Source organism: Chiloscyllium plagiosum, unplaced genomic scaffold (genome assembly GCF_037043375.1).
Source record: "Chiloscyllium plagiosum isolate Xiang-an unplaced genomic scaffold, Cpla_swu_hap1 HiC_scaffold_1, whole genome shotgun sequence".
Lineage (NCBI taxonomy): Eukaryota > Metazoa > Chordata > Chondrichthyes > Orectolobiformes > Hemiscylliidae > Chiloscyllium > Chiloscyllium plagiosum.
The window spans coordinates 30,721,601-30,744,043 of NW_028270139.1; the positions used below are offsets into that span (position 1 = coordinate 30,721,601).

General features: G+C 41.3%; 1 protein-coding gene across 2 annotated transcripts in view; it reads left to right on the top strand.

The window, feature by feature from the left end:
* The window catches only part of LOC122553126 (ubiquitin carboxyl-terminal hydrolase 53-like), a 98,090-nt gene that overhangs the window by 71,516 nt on the left and 4,131 nt on the right, over positions 1-22,443 (top strand). For both annotated transcript variants that reach the window (XM_043696686.2, XM_087985777.1), the window contains 3 exons: positions 15,654-15,717; positions 15,833-16,779; positions 18,858-18,942. In XM_043696686.2, coding sequence (XP_043552621.2) covers positions 15,654-15,717; positions 15,833-16,779; positions 18,858-18,919 — 1,073 coding nt within the window. In that variant the 3' untranslated portion in view covers positions 18,920-18,942. The remainder of the gene's footprint in view (positions 1-15,653; positions 15,718-15,832; positions 16,780-18,857; positions 18,943-22,443) is intronic.

Here is a 22,443-nt window from a genome sequence, read left to right on the forward strand (position 1 = left end):
TTGCCTATTAACCGTATCCATGCCCCTCATGATTTTATAAACCTCTATAAGGTCACCCCTCAGCCTCTGATGCTCCAGGGAAAACAGCCCTAGCCTATTCAACCTCTCCCTATAGCTCAAATCCTCCAACCCTGGCAACATCCTTGTAAATCTTTTCTGAACCCTTTCAGGTTTCACAACATCGTTCCAGTAGCAAGGAGACCAGAATTGCACACAGTATTCCAAAAGTGGCCTAACCAATGTCCTGTATAGCTGCAACATGACCTCCCAACTCCTATACTCAATGCTCTGACCAATAAAGGAAAGCATACCAAATGCTGCCTTCACTATCCTATCTACCTGCGACTCCACTTTCAAGGAGCTATGAACCTGCACTCCAAGGTCTCTTTGTTCAGCAACACTCCCTAAGACCTTACTGTTAAGTGTATAAGTCCTGCTAAGATTTGCTTTTCCAAAATGCAGCACCTCCCATTTATCGAAATTAAACTCCATTTGCCACTCCTCAGCTCACTGGCCCATCTGATCATGATCCTGTTGTAATCCAAGGTAACCTTCTTCGCTGTCCATTGCACTTCCAATTTTGGTGTCATCTGCAAACCTATGATCTAAACCTCCTCTGTTCACATCGAAATCATTTCTATAAATGATGAAAAGTAGTAGACTCAGCACCGATCCTTGTGGCACTCCACTGGTCACAGGCCTCCAGTCTGAAAAGCAACCCTCCACCATCATTCTCTGTCTTCTACCTTCGAGCCAGTTCTGATTCTGAATGGCTAGTTCTCCCTGTATTCCATGTGATCTAACCTTGCTAACCAGTTTCCCATGAGGAACCTTGTCGAACATCTTACTGAAATCCTTACAGATTACGTCCACTGTTCTGCCCTCATCAATCCTGTTTGTTACTCCGTCAAAAAACTCAATCAAGTTAGTGACACATGATTTCCTACTATCTCTAATCAGTTCTTGCCTATCCAAATGCATGTAAATCCTGTCCCTCAGGATTCCCTCCAATAACTTGCCCACCACCGATGTTAGGCTCACTGGTTTATAGTTCCCTGGCTTTTCCTTACCATCTTCTTTAAAAAGTGGCACCACGTTAGCCAACCTCCAGTCTTCTGGCATATCACCCGTGACTATTGTTGACCCAAACATCTCAGCAAGGAGCCCAACAATCACTTTCCTAGCTTCCCATAGAGTTCTAGGGTACACCTGATCAGGTCCTAGGGATTTGTCCACTTGTATGCATTTTAAGACATCAAGCACCACCTCTGTAATATGGATATTGTTCAAGATGTCACCATCTGTTTCCCCACATTCTGTATCTTCCATGTCCTTCACAGTAAACACTGATGCAAAATACTCATTTAGTATCCCCCTCATCTACTGCAGTTCCACAAAGACTGCCTTCCTGATCTTCGAGGGGTCTTATACTTTCCCTAGTTACACTTTTGTCCTTAATGTATTTATAAAATCCCTTTGGGTTCTCCTCATCCAGCTGCTTCTGAAGCACAGCTTGTCTTCAACCCAAAGCCCAACCAGAGCTGGTTCATTCTTTGTTTTTTCTCTTATTTTCAACGTTTTATGTGGTTGGCTGGCCAGCACCAGTCCTCCCTTGATTGACCAATTTAACAGTCAACCAAGTTGCTAGTCACTGAGCATATCAACAGCTGAGTGTTGAATCACCTATAGCTCTTAGAGCTGTAATTAGCCTGCATCATCTTTCCAGGCCAGTTCCCACAACACAAATCAGTCTTTGTATTTTTTTTAAATAAGGTGCACTTCAAAGTTCAATTCTCAACTGCAATTCAATTGCAAACCAAAAGATGAAAAAAAAGCAAAATCTTGATGGTCTCAAGAACAGGTGGTTGTATTACCATGTTGGTAGGCAGCATTAAAGCAGCAATAACATGGTCCATTTGGGTCCTGACAGGTTTGCTTTTTCCCATGTCCCATCACAGCCTAAGTTTTAATATGGACAATATTGGAGAGTTTGCCTACTTGTATTATCTCTAGACAACTAATCCAGAGAATCGTGTAATATTCTGGCGACTGGATTTGAATCCCACCATGACAGGCGGAGTTCAATTCCATAAAAATCTGGAATTGAGTCTAATGATGACTATAAAACCATTGCTAATTGTCAGGAAACGCCCCCTACCCCCACCACCCCCCCCCCCCCCCCCCCCCCCCCCCCCCCCCCCCCCACCCCACCCCCACCCCCCCGCTCACTAATGTCATTTAGGGAAAGAAACTGTTGTCCTTAGCTGATCTGGCCTGCATGTGACTCCAGACTCCCAGCAATGTGGTTAACTTTTAACTGTCCTCTGGGTAATCAGGGATGGGTAACAAATGGGCCTAGCCAGCGATATCCCCATCCATTGAACGAATATTTAAAGCAAAAGCTGCATTTAAGAGGATGATGTAAAAGTGACTGCCCTTAACAACAAGACAGCATTTGAGCAAGGCATCAAAGAGTCCTAACAAAATTGAAGTCTGTGGTAATAGAGGAAAACACATCACTGAACTCCTACCTGGCGCATTGGAAGATGATTGTCATTTTGGAAGCCAGTCATCTCTGTTCCAGGCCATCACTGCAGGTGTTTTTCAGGGTGCTTCCTAGATGCAACAATTCTCAGATGTTTCATTTGTGATCTTACTAAATATGGTCGCAAATGGGGATGTGCACTGATGATTATATGAAGTTGAGTACCATGTATGACTCATACTGAATCAGTTTGTGCCAAAATGTAGTAGCTGCCTAGATAACATTCAGGATTGGACTAATAACTGCCACAAAGATTTCAGCTGATCACAACTCAAACAAGAGAGTCTGTTGATCTCCTTTTGACATGTAGTGGCATTGCCATCGCTGAACCCCACATTCTCAAACTATAGCTACAAGAGCATGTTAGAGGCTGCAAATTATGGTCAGTAACTCACTTCCTGGTTCTTCAAAGCCTGTCCACCAAAAGGTATAAGTCAGTAGTGTGATGAAACGTTCTTCACTTGTGTGTATGAATACAGGTTCAACAACACTCAAACATCAACACTATTTTGAACATTCACTTCCTCCACCATCAGCACAAGGTGGCAGCAGAGTGTACAATCTCCAGGCTGTACTGTAGCAACTCACCAAGACTCCATCAGCCTATTCCAAATTTACAACCTCTATCTCCTAGAAGGACAAGGCCCAAATTCATGTGGGAGCAGCATTACCTGAAAGTTTCCTTCCAAGTGATACCTCTAATTTGGAACTGATTCATTGTTCCTTCACTATTATGGGATCAGCATCCTGGACCAAAACCCTTCCAAACAGCACTGTAGTGTACCATATGCAATGCGGTGGTTCAATCAGGTGATTCACTGCTACTTTCCCAAGGACATTTTGGGGATGGATAGCTTTATTAGCTGTGCTTACATTCCATCAATAATAATAAAACGGCAACTGTATTTTCTATATCAAATGTGTGTATACATTGAACAGAAAATGCCCTTAAGCTTTTCTTCGTTTTTAAAAAGACGTTCAAGTGAGCCATTACACACTCGGCATAAATGTGGTCAATGACATTTGTTGGAAGAAATTCCAATTTTGCATTAAGAACAAAATCAAGAGTATCATGGACCAAACTGGTCACAACTGCGTTTCAAAAATAAAATTCAATCATGTTTATATTTATTTATTTTATGATAGTGACTTAAATCCAAAGAACTGTAGAGCACAATTGCTAAAGCAAAGCTTTTTTCATGGCCAACATCAATTTTTTTGAATGTACTATCTTTCCATTCAAATTGAGAGATTTCCTTAAAACTTTTGCTATTCTAAAACCTTGGACACTTCATTCTTACTAGCTGCTCTGATATGTCATAATTTTTTCCTTCGGGGCAAGAAACAGATTAACACCCAGTTGTAAACTGTACATTAAGCTTCTAAGATACCCACTCTGACATATGATTATTTTAGGGGTTATCTGAGCAGCCGACCATATTTCTCTATTCAAAATTGTTTGCTGCTTTTAGCCATGCATGGTTATCCATGTCAGCAGAAGAGAAAAATAACATGTCTATTTATAAAGGGTGGAATTCAATGTACAGTCATCCTGGCATTAGATGTGAAGGGCATGGGGTTTGCCAAAGTGTTGCATTTTTTTTCTAATCAGTGCTGGCAGGGCTCTGCTGCCTCCATCAGTTGGCTATATACTATTGCTTTTGATTAAAATCCATGTTAATATGCCAATATAGTTCATAAATTGTGATCGTTCACTAACTGTTTGAAAGTTTTCTGCTAATATGAGCGATGAATAATGCTGATCCTTCAAAGTTTCTCTGAATACTTTCAGAAACGATAGGACTAAAGATCTTAAAGTGAAAAAAAAATCAACTGGTTGATTTACTACTTTGTTGATATGGATGGTAACTAGTGAGAGTTGTTAACAGACTTGTATCTACTGTGAAGTAGTTCTCCATGCAAGCTATTAGTTGAAGTTACTTTGAAAGAGGGGGGACTGTTCTTATCCAGATAGATTACATCTCATCTTCATTTGATTAAAAAAATTAAGTGATTAGTAATTGTAGGTAGTTTATATTAAGTTATTTGTGAGTGAATTCACTAAATTATTGCCAAAGGATCAATGCTGTGTTTGCATCATACTTTATCTTGACCAATTACTGCATTCCCATTGCAAAATCTCTATGGTACTTGTATTCTATTTCTGTGATGACTGGGAAATGTACTCATGCTTTGGTATTCTGTCAAGTAAATGTTTGCAAACATAAATCTAGACTGTAATGTAATGCTCAAGTGGTCTCTGTCCTCAAAAATGACCCTCAGCTTCCTGCCATTTCAATGTACCAACATGTTCTCTGGCCAGCATCTCTCTCTCGGCTTGTTAGTGCTCCAGCAAAGCTCCACTCGAGCTGGGAGAGCAACACATCAGTTTCTGCTTGGGAACCCTGCAACCTTCTGGACTCAATTTCAAATTAAAAAATTTTAGGGCCTGAGCACCTTCCTCCATGTCCTTACCCCAATCCCCAGACATCAGGCCTTGCCATCACATAGGCTGCCATCATATAGGCTGCTATCACAAATGACCCATTATCAGCAACTAGCAGTCCCCATTAGTAGCTATTCGTTCTCCCAGACTGACCCTTATTTATTCCTTTGCCTGCTTTTCTCTCTCGCTGTGCTTCATTTCCACCTATCATTTACTCCTATGCTTCTCCCATCTCTTAAGCAAAAAAAAACTTTTGCTAAATACAATCAGTTTTGAAGAAGGGTCAGTGGGCCTGAAATATTAACTCTGCTTTCTCATCACAAATGCTGTCAGACCTGCTAAGGTTTTTCAGTATTTTCTGTTTGCGTATCAAAAGCCTGTGATTGAGCAACTATAGCTAAAATCCGATGACTAGTTAATCTAACGTGCCACTTGTTAGTGCAATTAATTTAAACTTTGACAGGTCTGTACATCTTGTACAGATAATAGAGCCATGTTTATTCCATAACTAATAGTTGAAAAGAGTTTAGAGATAATAGAGCTGTAGAATGGTTACAACATGCAAGATCATTTTGGCCCATCGTGTCTATGCCAGATCTCTGCACGGTAACTCACTTGTCCTTTCTCTGGCGACACAGCAGATTTTTATCTGCAGATAATTATCTAATTCTCCTTTGAAACCCATGATTGAATCTGCTTTCTCCAAACTCTCAGGCATTCCATTCCAGAACTTAACCACATGCTTTGTGAAAATGTTTCTCCTCATGTTGCCTTTGGATCTAAACTTCAATGCACTCACATTCTTGCACAACATGTGAACAATCTAGAATGTTTCACAAGAACATGAGCTATTAATTATTTAAGAAGCAAAAAGTGCAAATTATCATCTGTTTAAGCATAGACTTGTCAAAAAATGAATTTTTAACATTGACAGTTTTTCTCCTGTTAGTGTTCTCATCTTCACTGATATGTGATTATTGTTGGAAATAATATTTCCTTCAGGGTTGCATGTCTATTCACCAATTTGAATGGACAGTTATTAATAATTCATGGATATGCAAAACCTCAAGTGGAACACTAAGACGACCATAGTTATTGTTTTTGGCCTTTACCATAAATTGTTCCTTTGCTACTAGTTCTATTCACTAGCCTAACCACCACCTCAGGCCAAAGTAAATTGAGAAGGTTGAGTTTTCTACATGACTCCAAGTAGATGGAACTTTATTCCCTGCATTGCAGAAACCTTTGCAACCTGTATGTATCAACTTTAGACAGTTCACTGCTAAACTTTGTAGTCACACATAACTCAGTTCACTTTTCCTGCTGCTCTCCTTGGCAACCCTCCATCTTTCATAGTTATGCAGCATGTAAACAGGCTCCTTGGTCCAACCCCAGTCCAAGCTGAACATAATCCCAAACTAAACTAGTCCCACCTGCCTGCTCCTGGCCAATATCCCTCCAAACTTTTCCTAGTCATCTACTTATCCAAGTGTCTCTTAGACGTTTTGATTGTGTCTCATCTGCCATTTCCTCAAGAAGTCCATAAGACATAGGAGCGGAAGTAAGGCCATTTGACCCATCGAGTCCACTCCGCCATTCAATCATGGCTGATGGGCATTTCAACTCCACTTACCCGCATTCTCTCCATAGCCCTTAATTCCTTGTGACATCAAGAATTTATCAATTTCTGCCTTGAAGACATTTAGTGTCCCAGCCTCCACTGCACTCTGTGGCAATGAATTCCACAGGCCCACCACTCTCTGGCTGAAGAAATGTCTCCGCATTTCTGTTCTGAATTTACCCCCTCTAATTCTAAGGCTGTGTCCACGGGTCCTAATCTCCTCGCCTAACGGAAACAATTTCCTAGCGTCCACCCTCTCCAAGCCATGTATTATCTTGTAAGTTTCTATTAGATCTCCCCTTAATCTTCTAAACTCCAATGAATACAATCCCAGGATCCTCACCCGTTCCTCGTATGTTAGACCTACCATTCCAGGGATCATCCGTGTGAATCTCTGCTGGACACGCTCCAGTGCCAATATGTCCTTCCTGAGGTGTGGGGACCAAAACTGGACACAGTACTCCAAATGGGGCCTAACCAGAGCTTTATAAAGTCTCAGGAGCACAACAGTGCTTTTATATTCCAATCCTCTTGAGATAATTGACAACATTGCATTCGCTTTCTTAATCACGGACTCAACCTGCATGTTTACCTTTAGAGAATCCTCACTAGCACTCCCAGATCCCTCTGTAATTTGGCTTTACGAATTTTCTCACTGTTTAGAAAGTAATCCATGCTTCTATTGTTTTTTCCAAAGTGCAAGACCTCGCATTTGCTTACATTGAATTCCATCAGCCATTTCCTGGACCACTCCTCCAAACTGTCTAGATCCTTCTGCAGCCTCCCCACTTCTCAGTGCTACCTGCCTGTCCACCTAACTTTGTATCATCGGCAAACTTTGCTAGAATGCCCCCAGTCCCTTCATCCAGATCATTAATATATAATGTGAACAGTTGCGGCCCCAACACTGAACCCTGCGGGACACCGCTTGTCACCGGCTGCCATTCTGAAAAAGAACCTTTCATCCCAACTCTCTGCCTTCTGACACAGAGATAGGGCAGGAAAGCGAAGTTGAGGATTATTAGATCAGCCATCATGTCCTTGAATGGCTGAACATGCTTGATGTGCAGAATGGCAAACTTCTGTTCCTGCTTGTTCTTGTCTTCTGGGCTCTGTGCATATCCACAGTTCCTTGAAGTTAGGATTAGTTAACGAAGCATTCTGTACTGTAAACATGAGTCTGTAATTTATCAATGCACACTAGTAATCATTTTAAAGTCTTTATAATTCATTTACATGATACTTAATTGCTAAATTCTGGAACATTTCATTTACACCATCAACTAGCTACAATAAAGTGTAATTAATCCAATTAGCATTATGATAAAAGTTAAGTGCCTGGTAATCACCAGAAAATGAAATTTCAGTTCACAAGTGATTAGATGTGTTGTGATCTAGATCAATACTTATTGATGGTAAAGGTGTAAATCTCTTATTAGTAGCTATCACATGGTATTGATGTGTTACATTCCCCGTGCCCTGTCATAGCCCCTCCATTAGGAAAATCCGTATTTTTGCCTTTGTTAATTTATTACACATAGTGTGCACCAATACCACTTTGCTCTTATTCACCCACAACTTATTTAAATTTGTCAATATTCCTGATTCCATTCTCACTGTCTGCTAGTTTCTGTCCTCCCCACTATCTCATATTTAAGATCATTGTTTTCCCTTATCCCTAGTCTACCCCAAAATTAAGTGTATATTCAAAAGAAAACATGACTAATCTTGTTACACAATTAATGAATTTTGATCAGTTTTATGGAAAATTACTTTTTCTTCCACTAATTTTCAGTTTTTATTAATAATGTTTTGGAATATCAGTGTGTTGATTACTTGAGGTTATTTTGAAAGTGAATAATTCTGTCAAAATATGATGGAAATATTTCAGAAAAAAAATCCTTTAAAGTGTGGCATGTTTCAGACACTTAGGGCTTCACATGACAAATTCCTTTGAAGTGCAGTCACTGTAGTTTTTGAAATAGCATGGAATCAAATGCTGTACTCTTGAGATCATCCTGCGTCTGGTACATTGTGAGATATGTTGATGAGCCTTACTGCAGCTGTCCTTGTGGCAAGTGCGTCATGAAAAGGGAATCTGGTTGCTGCAGGCTGCATTGCATAGTGGCTATGTTCAGAGATTAACAGATCCAAAATGCTGATTAATGTAACTTTTTTAACATTTTGGATCTTGTCGGGTTTGCAGTTTGATTTCTTAATTCTAGGTCAACAATTGCAATTTAGCTGAAATAACATACTTAATTTTTATGTCACTAAATATAAATTCTAATGAGAAGTTAATGTCTGGAATTACTGTTTTGAAATCTTTTATGTTGCATCCTTTTTATAATTGACTACTGGGTGGTAATGGGTTTACTATTTAGTAGTTCTTCTATCACCATGTAAAAGTTACGTTTTGTAATAAAAGTAATTTCTGCACTTTTAAAAATGAAACATTTGAGTTGGAGCAGTATGTTTTGCTGCTTAATCATGACTGACACTTTTAAAACTATTATTCAGATTCTCTCTTTGCAAACTATGAATGACACACAGACATAGCAAACATACGCTAAAAATAAACTCAGGTCAGGCAGCTTCTGTGGAGAGAAGCAGAGTTCTTGTTTTGAGTCTGGTATGACATCCTAATTGAAAAGAGTTAGAATATTGTTTTTGTTTTATCCTGTAGGCAGAGAGGAGCAAGTGGAACAGATCTTAAAGGTAATCAAAGCTAAAGACCAAAGGAGTTGCTAGTGAAGGCAAAGGGAAGATAGAGATGTAAAAATGGGTGTAAATGAAGTTGTGAAAAGGAGAAAATGTGCCTGCACTATTGAGAGCAAAATCATCAAAACACGTTTATGTTGGAGGGATGGGTGGAGACGAGTGGGAGGGCATGGAGGATTTGGGTAAATTGGCGAATACAAGGTCATGCTCTGAAGTTGTAAAGTTGAATATTGAGTACTGGAGGCTGTAAGATGACTGTAGAAAATGAGAAGGTGTTCCTTTACTTTGCTTAATTGGGACATTGAAGCACGCCCCCAGGACAAAAATATTTGCATGGGAGGAAAATAGTTTATTGAAATGGCAAGCAACTGGAAGATTGAACAGAGTGCAGATGTTTCTGAATGCGGTCACCCAGTCTGTATTTGTTCTTGCCAATGTAAATAATACCACATTTGTGAGCAGCAAATACAGCAGACTATATTGAAAGAAGTACAACTAAGATAATGCTATGTGTGTTGCTGGAAAAGCATAGCAGGTCAGGCAGGATCGGAGGAACAGGAAAATTGAAGTTTCAAGCCAGAACCCTTCGTGAGGAATGAAGCTGGGACCTTCGGGGGGTGGAGAGATAAATGGGAGGGGGTTGGGGCTGGGGACATGGTACATGAGAGTGCAATAGGTGGATGGAGGTAGGGGTAGAGGTGATAGGTCGGAGAGGAAGGTGCAGCAAATAGGTAGGAAGGGAGATTGACAGATGGCACAGGTCATGAGGGCAATGCTGAGTTGGCAGGTTGGAAGTGGGGTAAGGTGAGGGGAGGGGAAATGATGAAACTGGTGAAGTCCACATTGGTGCCCTGGGGTTGAAGGGTCCCGAGGCGGAAGATAAGGCATTCGTCGTCCAGGTGTCAGGTGGTGAGGGAGTGGCAATGGAAGCCCAGGACCTGCATGTCTTCGGCAGAGTGGGAAGGGGAGTTGAAATGTTTGGCCACAGGGCGGTGTGGTTGATGTTCTTTAAAGTGCTCTGCGAGAAGCTTCCAGTCTCCCCAGTGTAGAGGAGATCGCCTCGAGAGTAACGGATACACTAAATGATGTGTGGGAGTGCAGGTGAAACTTTGATGGATGTGGAAGGCTCCTTTTGGGGCCTTGGATGGAGGTAAGCGGGGGAGGTGTGGGCACAGGCTTTGCATTTCCTGTGGCGGCAGATGAAGGTGCCAGGAGGGGAGGTTGGCTTGTTAGGGGGAATGGACCTGACCAGGTAGTCGCGGAGAGAACTGTCCTTGTGGAAAGCACATAGGGGTGGGGAAGGAAATATATCCCTATGGTGGGGTCCATTTATAGGTGGCGGAAATGTCGGCAGATGATGCGATTTATGCGGAGGTTGGTGGGATGTAAGGTGAAGACTGAGGTTCTGTCCTTTTTGCGATTGGAGGGGTTTGAGGTGTGGGACGTGGATGAGATGCGTTGGAAGGCATCTTCAACCACGTGGAAGGGGAAATTTCGGCCTTTAAAAAAGGAGGCCATCTGATGTGTTCTGTAGTGGAACTGGTCCTTCGGGGAGCAGATGCAGTGGAGGCAGAGGAATTGGGATATGGGATAGCATTTTTGCAGGAGGTAGAGTGAGAGGAGGTGTAATCCAGGTAGCTGTGGGAGTCGGTGGGTTTGTGAAAAATGTCAGTGTTGAGTCGGTCCTCGTGGATGGAGATGGAGAGATCTAGGAAGGGGCGAGAGGTGTCAGAGATGGTCCAGGTGAATTTAAGTTCGGGTGGAATATGTTGGTGAAGTTGATGGACCTCCTCGTGGGAGCACGTGGTGGCACTGATGCAGTCATCAGTGTAGCGGAGGAAGAGGTAGGGAGTGGTGCCGGTGTAACTCCGACAAAGAGACAGGCATGCGGGTGCATAAGCATCATAAGCACAACTTCCACCCCCTTTGTAAACATCACCTCCTTTATTGACGTCACTACTGACCCCATAACCATGCCCAGTCTAGCCACTGTCTCTGCCCCCACCTCGAACTCCAGCCCCAAGCTCCCATCCCACCTCGAACTCAAGCCTCACACCAGGTCCTAGCTCACATCCCTGCCGAGTCTTCACCATTCCCCCAGACCTCCCCCTCACTGAGGATAAACGTTTAGTCCTCAGTAAACGCCTCACTTACATCCTTCTACAGTCCCAGATTAATGAGATTGACACACTGCGACTTTGAACATTTCTTCCACCGCTTCTGTGCCTACTTTTACACCTGTCCTCCCACCAAGGAGCCCTTCTCCCACCTCCAACCCACCCCATCCACCTGAACACCCCTTGCTGGCCTGTTACCTGCGCTTGACCTCTTCTTTTTAACATGCTGCTGTGACATCAACCGCTTCAACCTGTCCAACCGCCTCACCCACTGTTGCCCTCACAACGTGCAGCCCTCCACTCCCTCTGCTCCAACCCCAACCTCACTATTAAACAAGCGGACAAATGGGGTGCAGTTGGAATTTCGCACACTGAGCTCTACACCGCTGAAGCCAGGCGCCAACTCGAATGCACCTCTTACCGCCCCCGACCATGACCTGCCCCATCACCAAACCATCATCACCCTGACCATACACAGCCTCATCACCTCAGGGGATCTCTCACCCACAGCCTCCAATCTCATAGTTTGGGAGTCCCGCACTGCCCAATTCTACCTCATACCCAAGATCCAGAAGTCTGACTACCCCAGCCAACCTATTGTCTCAGTCTGCTCCTGCCCCACTGAACTCATCTCCACCTACCTCGATACTGTCCTATCACCCCTGGTCCAGGAACCCCCCACATACGTTAAGGGACACCACCTACGCCCCCACCTCCTCCAAGACCTCCGTTTGCCCGGCACCCAGCGCCTCATCTTCACCATGGAACATCTAGTCCCTCTACACCTCTATCTGCCATGACCATGGCCTCCAACTCCTCCATTTCTTCCTCTCTGGACGTCCGCATCAGTACCCTTCCACTGACACTCTTATATGTTTGACTGAACTGGTCCTCACCCTCAACAATTTCTCCTTCCAATTTTCCCATTTCCTCCAGATGAAAGGGGTAGCCATGGGCACCGACATGAGCCACAGCTATGCCTGTTTCTTTGTCAGCTACGTAGAACAGTCCATCTTCTGGAGTTACACTGGCACCACTCCCCATCTCTTCCTCTGCTATGTTGATGACTGCATCAGCGCCACCCCATGCTCCCGTGAGGTGGTCGATCAGTTCACCAACTTCACCAACACATTCCACCCCGACCTTAAATTCACCTGGACCATCTCTGATACCTCCCTCCCCTGCCTAGACCTCTCCATCTCCATCCACGAGGACTGACTCAACACTGACATTTTTTTTTTTTCCAAACCCACTGACTCCCAAAGCTACCTGGATTACACCACCTCCCACCCTACCTCCTACAAAAATGCACAAAGGGCAAAATTAGTCCTGTTTAATTACAAGTCAACTGTAGCCCCCAGTGAGGAGTTAATCGGGAAATTTAGTGAGGGTAAAGCCATTGAATAACAAGGGGTGATGATTAGGTTTGAGATGATCATTGCCCAGCACGTAGGTGGCAATAACACTTGCACCAGCTATCAGCCCTAGCCTGTATGTTGTCCTGGTTTTCCTGCATTTGGACACAAACTGCTTCAGTACCTGAGGCGTAGTGACTAGTGGTGAAATTGTGCAATCATCAGACATTCTTATGATGGAGGGAAGGCTTTTTTTTAGATTCCCTACAGTGTGGAAACAGGCCCTTCGGCCCAACAACTCCACACCGACCCACCGAAGAGTAACCCACCCAGATCCTCTGACTAATGCACCTAAAACTTTGAGCAATTTAGCATGGCCAATTCACCTGACCTGCACATCTTTGAACTGTAGGAGGAAACCCACGCAGACACTGGGAGAATGTGCACACAGACAATCACCCAAGGCCAGAATTGAACCTGGGTCCATGGTGTTGTGAGGCAGCAATGCTAACCACTGACAATAGACAATAGGTGCAGGAGTAGGCCATTCTGCCCTTCGAGCCTGCACCACCATTCATTATGATCATGGCTGATCATCCTTAATCAGTATCCCGTTCCTGCCTTATCTCCATAACCCTTGATTCCACTATCCTTGAGAGCTCTATCCAACTCTTTCTTAAATGAATCCAGAGACTGGGTCTCCACTGACCTCTGGGGCAGAGCATTCCACACAGCCACCACTCTCTGGGTGAAGAAGATTCTCCTCATCTCCGTCCTAAATGGTCTACCCTGTATTTTTAAGCTGTGACCTCTGGTTCGGCACTCACCCATCAGCGGAAACATGTTTCCTGCCTCCAAAGTATCCAATCCCTTAATAATCTTATGTCTCAATCAGATCCCCTCTCCTTCTAAACTCAAGGGTATACAAGTCCAGTCGCTCCAGTCTTTTAGCGTAAGGTAATCCTGCCATTCCAGGAATTGACCTTGTGAACCTACGCTGCACTCCCTCAATAGCCAGAATGTCTTTCCTCAAATTTGGAGACCAGAACTGCACACAGTACATGGTGTGGTCTCACCAGGGCCCTGTACAGCTGCAGAAGAACCTCTTTGCTTCTATACTCAAGCCCTCTTGTTCTGAAGGCCAGCATACTATTAGCCGCCTTCACTACCTGCTGTACCTGCATGCTTACCTTCATTAACTGGTGTACAAGAACACCCAGATCTCTTTGTACTGCCTCTTTTACCTAAATTGATTCCATTTAGGTAGTAATCTGCCTTCCTGTTCTTGCCACCAAAGTGGATAACCAAACATTTATCCACATTAAACTGCATCTGCCATGCATCTGACCACTCACCCAACCTGTCCAGGTCACCCTGTAATCTCCTAACATCCTCATCACATTTCACCCTGCCACCCAGCTTAGTATCATCAGCAAATTTGCTAATGTTATTACTAATACCATCTTCTATATCATTAACATATATTGTAAAAAGCTGCGGTCCCAGCACTGATCCCTGCGGTACCCCACTGGTCACTGCCTGCCATTCCGAAATGGAGCCGTTTATCACTACTCTTTGTTTCCTGTCAGCCAACCAACTTTCAATCCAAGTTAGTACTTTGCCCCCAATACCATGCGCCCTAATTTTGCTCACTAACCTCCTATGTGGGACTTTATCAAAAGCTTTCTGAAAGTCCAGGTACACTACATCTACTGGATCTCCCTCATCCATCTTCAGTGTTACATCCTCAAAAGATTCCAGAAGATTAGTCAAGCATGATTTCCCCTTCATAAATCCATGCTGACTCTGACCTATCCTGTTACTACTATTCAGCTGTGTCATAATTTCATCCTTTATTATAGACTCCAGCATCTTTCCCATCACTGAGGTCAGACTAACTGGTCTATAATTTCCTGCTTTCTCTTTCCCACCTTTCTTAAAAAGTGGTACAACATTAGCCACCCTCCAATCCGCAGGAACTGATCCCGAATCTATCGAACTCTGGAAAAAGCCACCGTGCCGCCCAACAGCTTTGAAACAATTGAAGATTATTGCCATCGGGCAGAAACCCTGCAGTGACATCCTTAGACTGAGATGATGGACTGCTAATAACCACAGCATCTTCCTTTGTGCCAGATACAATTCAAAACATTGGAATGTTTCTGATAATTCGAAGGATCTATTTCAATATTGTTGTGGTCTCAAGTGCGACCACCCACTTTTCAGGGCACCAAATATTAAGTGCAGCCTTGGCTTGTCCATATTGTTGTGCAAATTAGTTGTAAGAGCAGCCTAATTTGGAGTACCTGTAGCTTGATTTCTTCAAACGGAGATAATCGAGATGTTTAAAGTCATAAAGGGAATAGTCAAGGTTAAGCTTTTTAAAAAGAAAAGTATTGGCATTGGTGATAAATATTAGATACATCAAATGATTAACAAAAATCTGCAGAGGATCGATTGGAATATGGCATGTAATTTTCTACGAGTGCTGGTATACGCTAATTGGGGCCTACAGTAGCCCACATGATGTATGCAAATTTCCCATTCTGAGACATGAAGGCATTCATGTTCTGCAAAATGTAACTTTTATCTTTCATTCCTATGAGGACTGTAGTTAGTCTATGCTCTTACAAATTTTTTATCCATTCACAATACATATATATCATTTGAGAAAAATTGATAATGTGAGGATTCTACATTGGTGTAGATTTGATTTCAGAATATTTGTGAACAGCCATAATGGATCATGTAACGTTTATATCAGACTGCACTGATTAAGAACTCCAGACTTTTTGAAGTCGCATTTATGTGAACTAACAAAATAGCTTTTACTTCTTTTCAATCACAGCTGAAATGCAGAACAAGGAGTTGAAACTAAGAGATGACATTGTTGAAGGACCTAACATGCAAAGGTAATTGGTGTTGCAGTAAATTCAAGAATACCCATTTCAAACCTTCTATCCTTTATAGGAATACTTTATATGTGCTATGGAAGAATTTTAACTTGCATTATTAATTTATTTTTAGATCTCACATCGGTATGGATAGGCTTACTAAAGGCCAAGCTTCACCTTCACTAGAAAGATCCAGGAAATCTGCTCCCTTCCCTAAGCAAAATACACAGTTTCATGAATCATTAGGAATGAACTTGCAAAACCACAGGTTCTGTAAAGATAATCCAAATCCTCCACAACAGCAATTGAAACAATCATCCACAGACAAACCTGTTCCAAATATTTCAACCAAGTCCAACAACAAAGATATACCTGTGCCACAAGATCATTGTGTATTTCCTAGTAAGGATTTCAAGGAGGTAGCTTATGGGAAAAGTTCTGGGTACAATTTTCCAATCGCACTGGATTCTGAAGATCATTGGTCTCCTCCCCAGTTACAGCGTATGGAAATAACTGCAGTGACGCCACCAACTGGATCACCGGTACATTTGCATCCAGCCAGTCGATCCTCTGAGAAATCTCAGCTTGATCAATGCCTGCTGTCTGAGGGCCTAAGCTCATATCAGGGTTGTGATAAGAGAGAAAAACTCCTAGAATCTATTCATCAAGATAGGTCATCGCCACCACCTTTGCCTCCAAAAATGTATAATCTGAGAACCCTGATTGGAGATGAGCTAAGAGAGCAAAAGGAAAATGTTTTGACAAAAGTGGCTACGTGCATAAAATCCAGGTTTACGGATGATGCAACGGTACCTCTGAATGAAGTGCCAAGAAGGATTTCTAATCAAGGACACATTTCAAGTCCTGCTGAAAAATCTAATCATGATGCATATGTACCTGACGAATCTGCAACCAATGCTCCTTCAGGACTGGATAAACCTGTTGCTCCAATAACATATTTTTCTGTGGATAATTGCATGACTGATACTTACAGAGTCAAATACCACGAGAGACCTAAACTCTACTTTGCAGATGTGAATCCTAGTGAATCACAGCAGGGAGCAGAAAATCCCTTTCAAAGTAAGTTGGATGTGAAAATTTAAACTAGTTTAACCACTAAGTATTATCCTTTGAAATTATAACACAAGTTTCTCACGTAATGCTCTATCTGCACAGTACTTCCAATGTTTTAAAGACATTCCTACGTAACCAGAGTATAAATATGCTGGAGTGTCTCCATTTTTATTAATTATATATTGTTTAAGTAGAAATACGACAGACAGCTATTAATTTCTGTAGGTTCCCTAGATTGCACGTAACGCACATCCATAAAATAATATTGGAATAAATGATGGAAGAAGCCAACATCTGTGATCTTCAAAAGCCTTATAAATATAAATTATTGTAGCTGTAATAAGGGGTCTTACCTCCATCTCACATGGTAACTATAACTTGTATTTGCAGGGATATTACCAAACAAAACTGGACATTAAGCCTCCTAAAGGGATATTCAGTCATCCAAAGATTGGACAAAGGTATAGATTTGAAGGAGTGGCTTGAGGGGAAAGGCGATGCAGAACTGCTTAAGGAGAGATTTCCAGAACAGGAGACCCAAGCAGCTCTCTGTCAATGGTGAAGTTGTCAAACTCAGTGTTATGCAAGAGGCTAGAGTCATATCGAGATCTCAAAAGATTGTACGACTGGGCAAGATAATGGGAATAGCAAGATACAAGTTTACAAAGTGATTTAAAAATGGAGATGCAAATTCTGAAATCAAAATGCTGTTGAACTGAGCAAGCATAGGTCAGTGAGGACAAGTCTGCTGGGTGAATGTGAATATGGTCAATAGAGTTTTAAATTAGTTCCAAGTTTATGGAGAGTGGAAGAGTGGAGGCCAGCCATGAGATTGTTGGGATAGTCAAATCCGGAGGTAACAAAGGTGTGGATGAAGATTTCCTTCCATGAGCTGAGAAAGGAATGAGTGATATATTACAGCTACAAGTCAGCAGTTTTGGTAATGGAGCAGATGTGGTTGGAGGTTGATCCCACAACCAAAAAGGATGATAACATTGCAATAAATGTTCTGATTTCATCTCTGATAGTGATGGGGATGAAAGTAGTTTGTGGCGAGGTAACTGAGTTTTTCAATCTTTGAGAAAATTTCTGTTCATCCTGATCAGGATGTCAGACAAGTCGATGATAAATTATAAGACAGCAGAGCATTTGAGCGAGGTATTGCTGACATAGGGATGGACATTATTTGTATGCATGTGAGATTTGTTGTGTTTTTAGGTGATGTCTTCAAGAGCAGGATATTGATGAGAAATTAGTGTACCAAAGGTAGATCCTTGGCTATGCCAAGTACAGTTGTATGCAATGAGATGAAGAGAATCTGTAGGGGATTCTCTTGCTTTGAACAGATGGTAATGGAAAAGAGCTAGAGAGGTTCCACCCAGTTGAATGATGTTATTTCAAACATTACAACCAGCTGAAGGTCCATGAGGTGAGTTTGTGCATCATGGTCTCACTCACAGCTGATGTCTTTGTAGACTATGTCAGAGCTGTAGTCATGCTTGTTGGAATAGTTTAAACTTGGTGCTCTGAAATGATGACCACTGATTTGGGTGATGATATGTTCAATGATTTTGAAGAAGAGGAGATTGTTTTGGAGCCGTATAGAGGAACATTAATAGCGTATTCAAAGGGATTAGTGCTTGAGAGAAAACTATTAATATTATCATGGAAATCAGACTAAAAGTTACTTCTTTGAATAAGAATGTCTAATCTTACAGCTTTGTTTTTGATACAATGAGATGTAAGTAATATTGATGTGTTGGACTGGGGGACAAAGTTAAAAATTTGACAACACCAGTTGTAGTCCAACAGGCTTATTAGGAATCACTAGCTTTTGGAGCACTGCTCCTTCAGGTCGTTGCAGAGCAGGACCATAAGACAGAATTTATAGCAAAAGATTACAGTGTCATGCAACTGAAATGATATATTGAACAAACCTAGATTGTTAACATGCATGGTTATCTTGTACATGAAATGTATATTTTATTCCATTTGTTTCCAAACTCTCTATATTTTATTCAAACATGGTAAAAATATAATATTTCATGTTCAGTTGATAATATTCTAAAATTTTCTTTATGCAGGTTCATCTATGACTACATCTCAAATAATTCATAGCCTTGGAAAAGGAAGTTCCCATTCATAATTGATACTGCGAAACTCAACCAGGTATTTCTCCCAAGAGCTGTTATATTCAGTTCCTGTTATTGAATATAGTTATATATGTGAACAAGGGTGCAGATTCTGGATGCAAAACGAGTGTTTCTCAATACAAAGGACAGTCACTAAGAAGAGTTTTTTTTTGCCAGGATGGATGTTTTGAGAGTGTTATATTGTATTTGTACAGTAAATAGTTGTCTTAGACAATTGGTAAACAATGGAAACAATTTTCTGAGGAATGAGATTATTTGAAAATCACAAGTCAACTTTTCAGAAAAGACCATCTTTATTTGGACTTATCTTGTGATCAAGTTCTGGGGAAGTGTTTGTCATGTCTTATGCCATAAACATCAAGATTATTTGTAGCCAGCCTCCTAGATAATAGTAGGAGAGAAATGCTTATAAACTCGTAGTCCAGTTACCCACATTAGGAAAATACTTCAATTATAATCACAAAATGCTTTTGTGCTGCCTTACTATGTTCGCTGTAAAGTTTGGAAGGCAGCATCACCTTAGGCCTGTTCCAGTGGTGTTCTGATTCAGTTTTCATTGGTGCTGTGACCTTTTTATACCAATGTAGTAGAAAAGATGTTTATATCAGTGATTCATAAAATAGCATATGCTCAAATTTAATCCGATCCACCTGGAAATGAATTGCATGATCATTAGATACCTCTGTCATTAAATCATATCAACTGCTTAGTGACTTATTCTCCAGCAAACGGTTTACCAGATTGATTCGGGAATGGAGGGATTTTCTTATCAGAGGTTGATAGTTTGGGCTTACACTTATTGGAGTTTAGAAAAATGAGAAGTGACCTTACTGAAACATAAGATACTCTAGTGGGAGGTTGGAAAGGGGAGGTTTGACAGGGTAGATGTAGAGTTGTTGTTTCCCCTCGTGGGGGACACTAGGACCAGAGGGCATAACTCAGAGTATGGGATCACCCTTTTTAAGTCAGAGATGAAGAATTTCTTGAGGGTAGTGACAACAGAAGACTGTTATGACCGGTCATTAAGTGTAGTCAAGGCTGAGATGGACAGGTGTCTAATCAGTAAGATGATCAAGGGTGATGAGAAAAGAAAGGCAAATGAAGTTGAGGACCATCGCATCAGTCAGCCATGATCTCAGTAAATGGTGGAACAGACTCAATGTGCTGAATGGCCATCTTGTCCTTTGTCTTATAGTTTTTTGTTATCTGTGTCGAGGAAAGCAAATGTTGCTGTGCCTGATACCATCCATTTGGTTATCAGAGTCTTGTTCCAGTATGACATTGTCATTAATCTGGGAGTTTATCATTCATGCATCTCCTTTTCTGTGGTTTGCACCATCCGAAAATCTGGTTGATCAAAGGTACACTTGTCACTGAGCAAAGGTGCTGATGAAGTGCTAAAGATAGCTCTGTCAGACCATAAACCTGCTCTCATTAGAGAGTGACAACGAGTGCTGGTTTAATCTGATATCTCTCACTTGATCCTTCATGCTCACCTCAATTGGAACAGAAATTGAACCCAGGCTGTTGGTGTTACTGAGTTGCAGTAGCCATCCAGCCAACTGAACTAATCAATCACTGAGTCAAGGGATATAGAGTGACTTATACGTAGGTTTCAGCAGTAAATGGGCTAAATTGGTGTTTGAGTTGTGATATTTAGACAGGTGAAAATGGTCTTTGATTCATATGATATAGCATTAGATGCTCACCGTAGGGTCATAAATGACAACATAATCTCATTCAGCAGGAATCCAAATTACAGACAAATATTCCATAATTTTCTTTCCTGCTTTGAAATATGAAGTTGTGGTACATTTCATAAAATTGTGTCATTATTTCTCTTTGAGATTAGCCTCTGTAAAATTAGAATGCAGGAAATGTGAATCAGGTGTTTTATCCATAAATGCTTAAAACTGTCTAAATTTGAGTTACACTTTTGGTTAAATTGTGCATTGCATCAGTCTGAGATTTGTATTAACTGTTAAGATTTTTCAATTAACTACAAATACAAGGTCAGAAGTCAGACTCCAACAGGTTTATTTGAAGTCACAAACTTTTGAAGAATTGCCCCTTTGTCAGGTAAAGTGAAAGGGGCAACCTTTATGCATCCCAGTCCAACACCAACATCTCTGCATCATGGCTACAAATGCAAGACAAATTTGTTCCTTCTTTGCCCTAACACTAATTTTCTTGTATTTGTAGTTACAGGTTGTTCTGCTATAACACGCATTTTATTAATGCGAATTTGCTGTAACACAATTGACGAATTGGGGACACTGTTTCTAAAGCTTGAACTTTTAAAACATGTGCTGGCTGCAATGTGTTTATATGGCCAATACTTTAAGCTCTGTTTCTAAAGTGATTTTTCACATTGTAGAACAACTACCTGTAAATGAAAACTCTTAACAGTTACCATTACAATCACTTGACCCAAAACGTTAACTGATTTCTCTCCATAGATGCTGCCAAGTGTGCTGAGCTTTTCCAGCAGTTTTTTTATTTCTGAAGGAACTATGACTATTATATTCATAAAAGTCTTGACAACTTCATATAGTATGTTTATTTTTGAAGCATTTGAAGTTGAATCTAGTTAATACTGGACAAGTGTAAATGTGAGCCCTTTACCTTATATCAGCCGTTCTAACAATTGTTCACATTCTCATTTCTGAGCCAAAGTTTGAGGTTGACTTCCAATGGTAGGACTTGAGCACAAAATTCAAAGTGGCATACCACTGCAGTGGAGGCCAGTATGTCACCATCAGATTTGTTGTCTTTCAGTTGAGACATTAAAATGAGGTCCTATTTACACTCCTGGATGGATATAAAAGGTTCCATTAATTATTTGAAAAAGAGTAGAGGAGCGATTTCTAGTTTCCTTGCCGATGTTTATCCCTGAGTCAAGAATCGTAGTAGAAGACTAAGCTCACTGACATTATTAATGAACAAGGTGACTGTTCCAGTCCCTACATTGCAATATGGCTGGGTATCAAGAGACCGCCACTGTAAAGCACCTTGAAATGATCATGAGGTTCTATATAAATGCACATCTATTTTTGTCCATTGAACAGAGTGCAGCATCACTTAATGTTGTAAATAGAGGAAATAAGTTATGAACAGCAATTGAATGCTACTCTATTGTTATGCCATTTAGAAGCAACATGAGATCCAAATCAGAGCAAATAACTATAAATCACTGGCAGTAATTACAATGATCTAAAAAGGCATATTATTTTAATTTGTACATTGAACTTTATTCACAAAGTCTTTACAATGAAAAAAATGGAACTAACACTTTTTAAAACTCTGCATTTATAAATGTTTCTAAATGTCTTTGTATACTAACATAATATTGTATTCAGTCAAAGTGTAGCACTGGAAAAGCACAGCAGGTCAGGCAGCATCAGAGCAGAAGAGTCAACATTTCCGGCATAAGCTCTTCATTAATAATGTGGGAGCTTGGAGGAGGGGGAAGGGGGCTGAGAGATAGGTGGGTGGGAGTGGGGCTAAGGTATCTGGG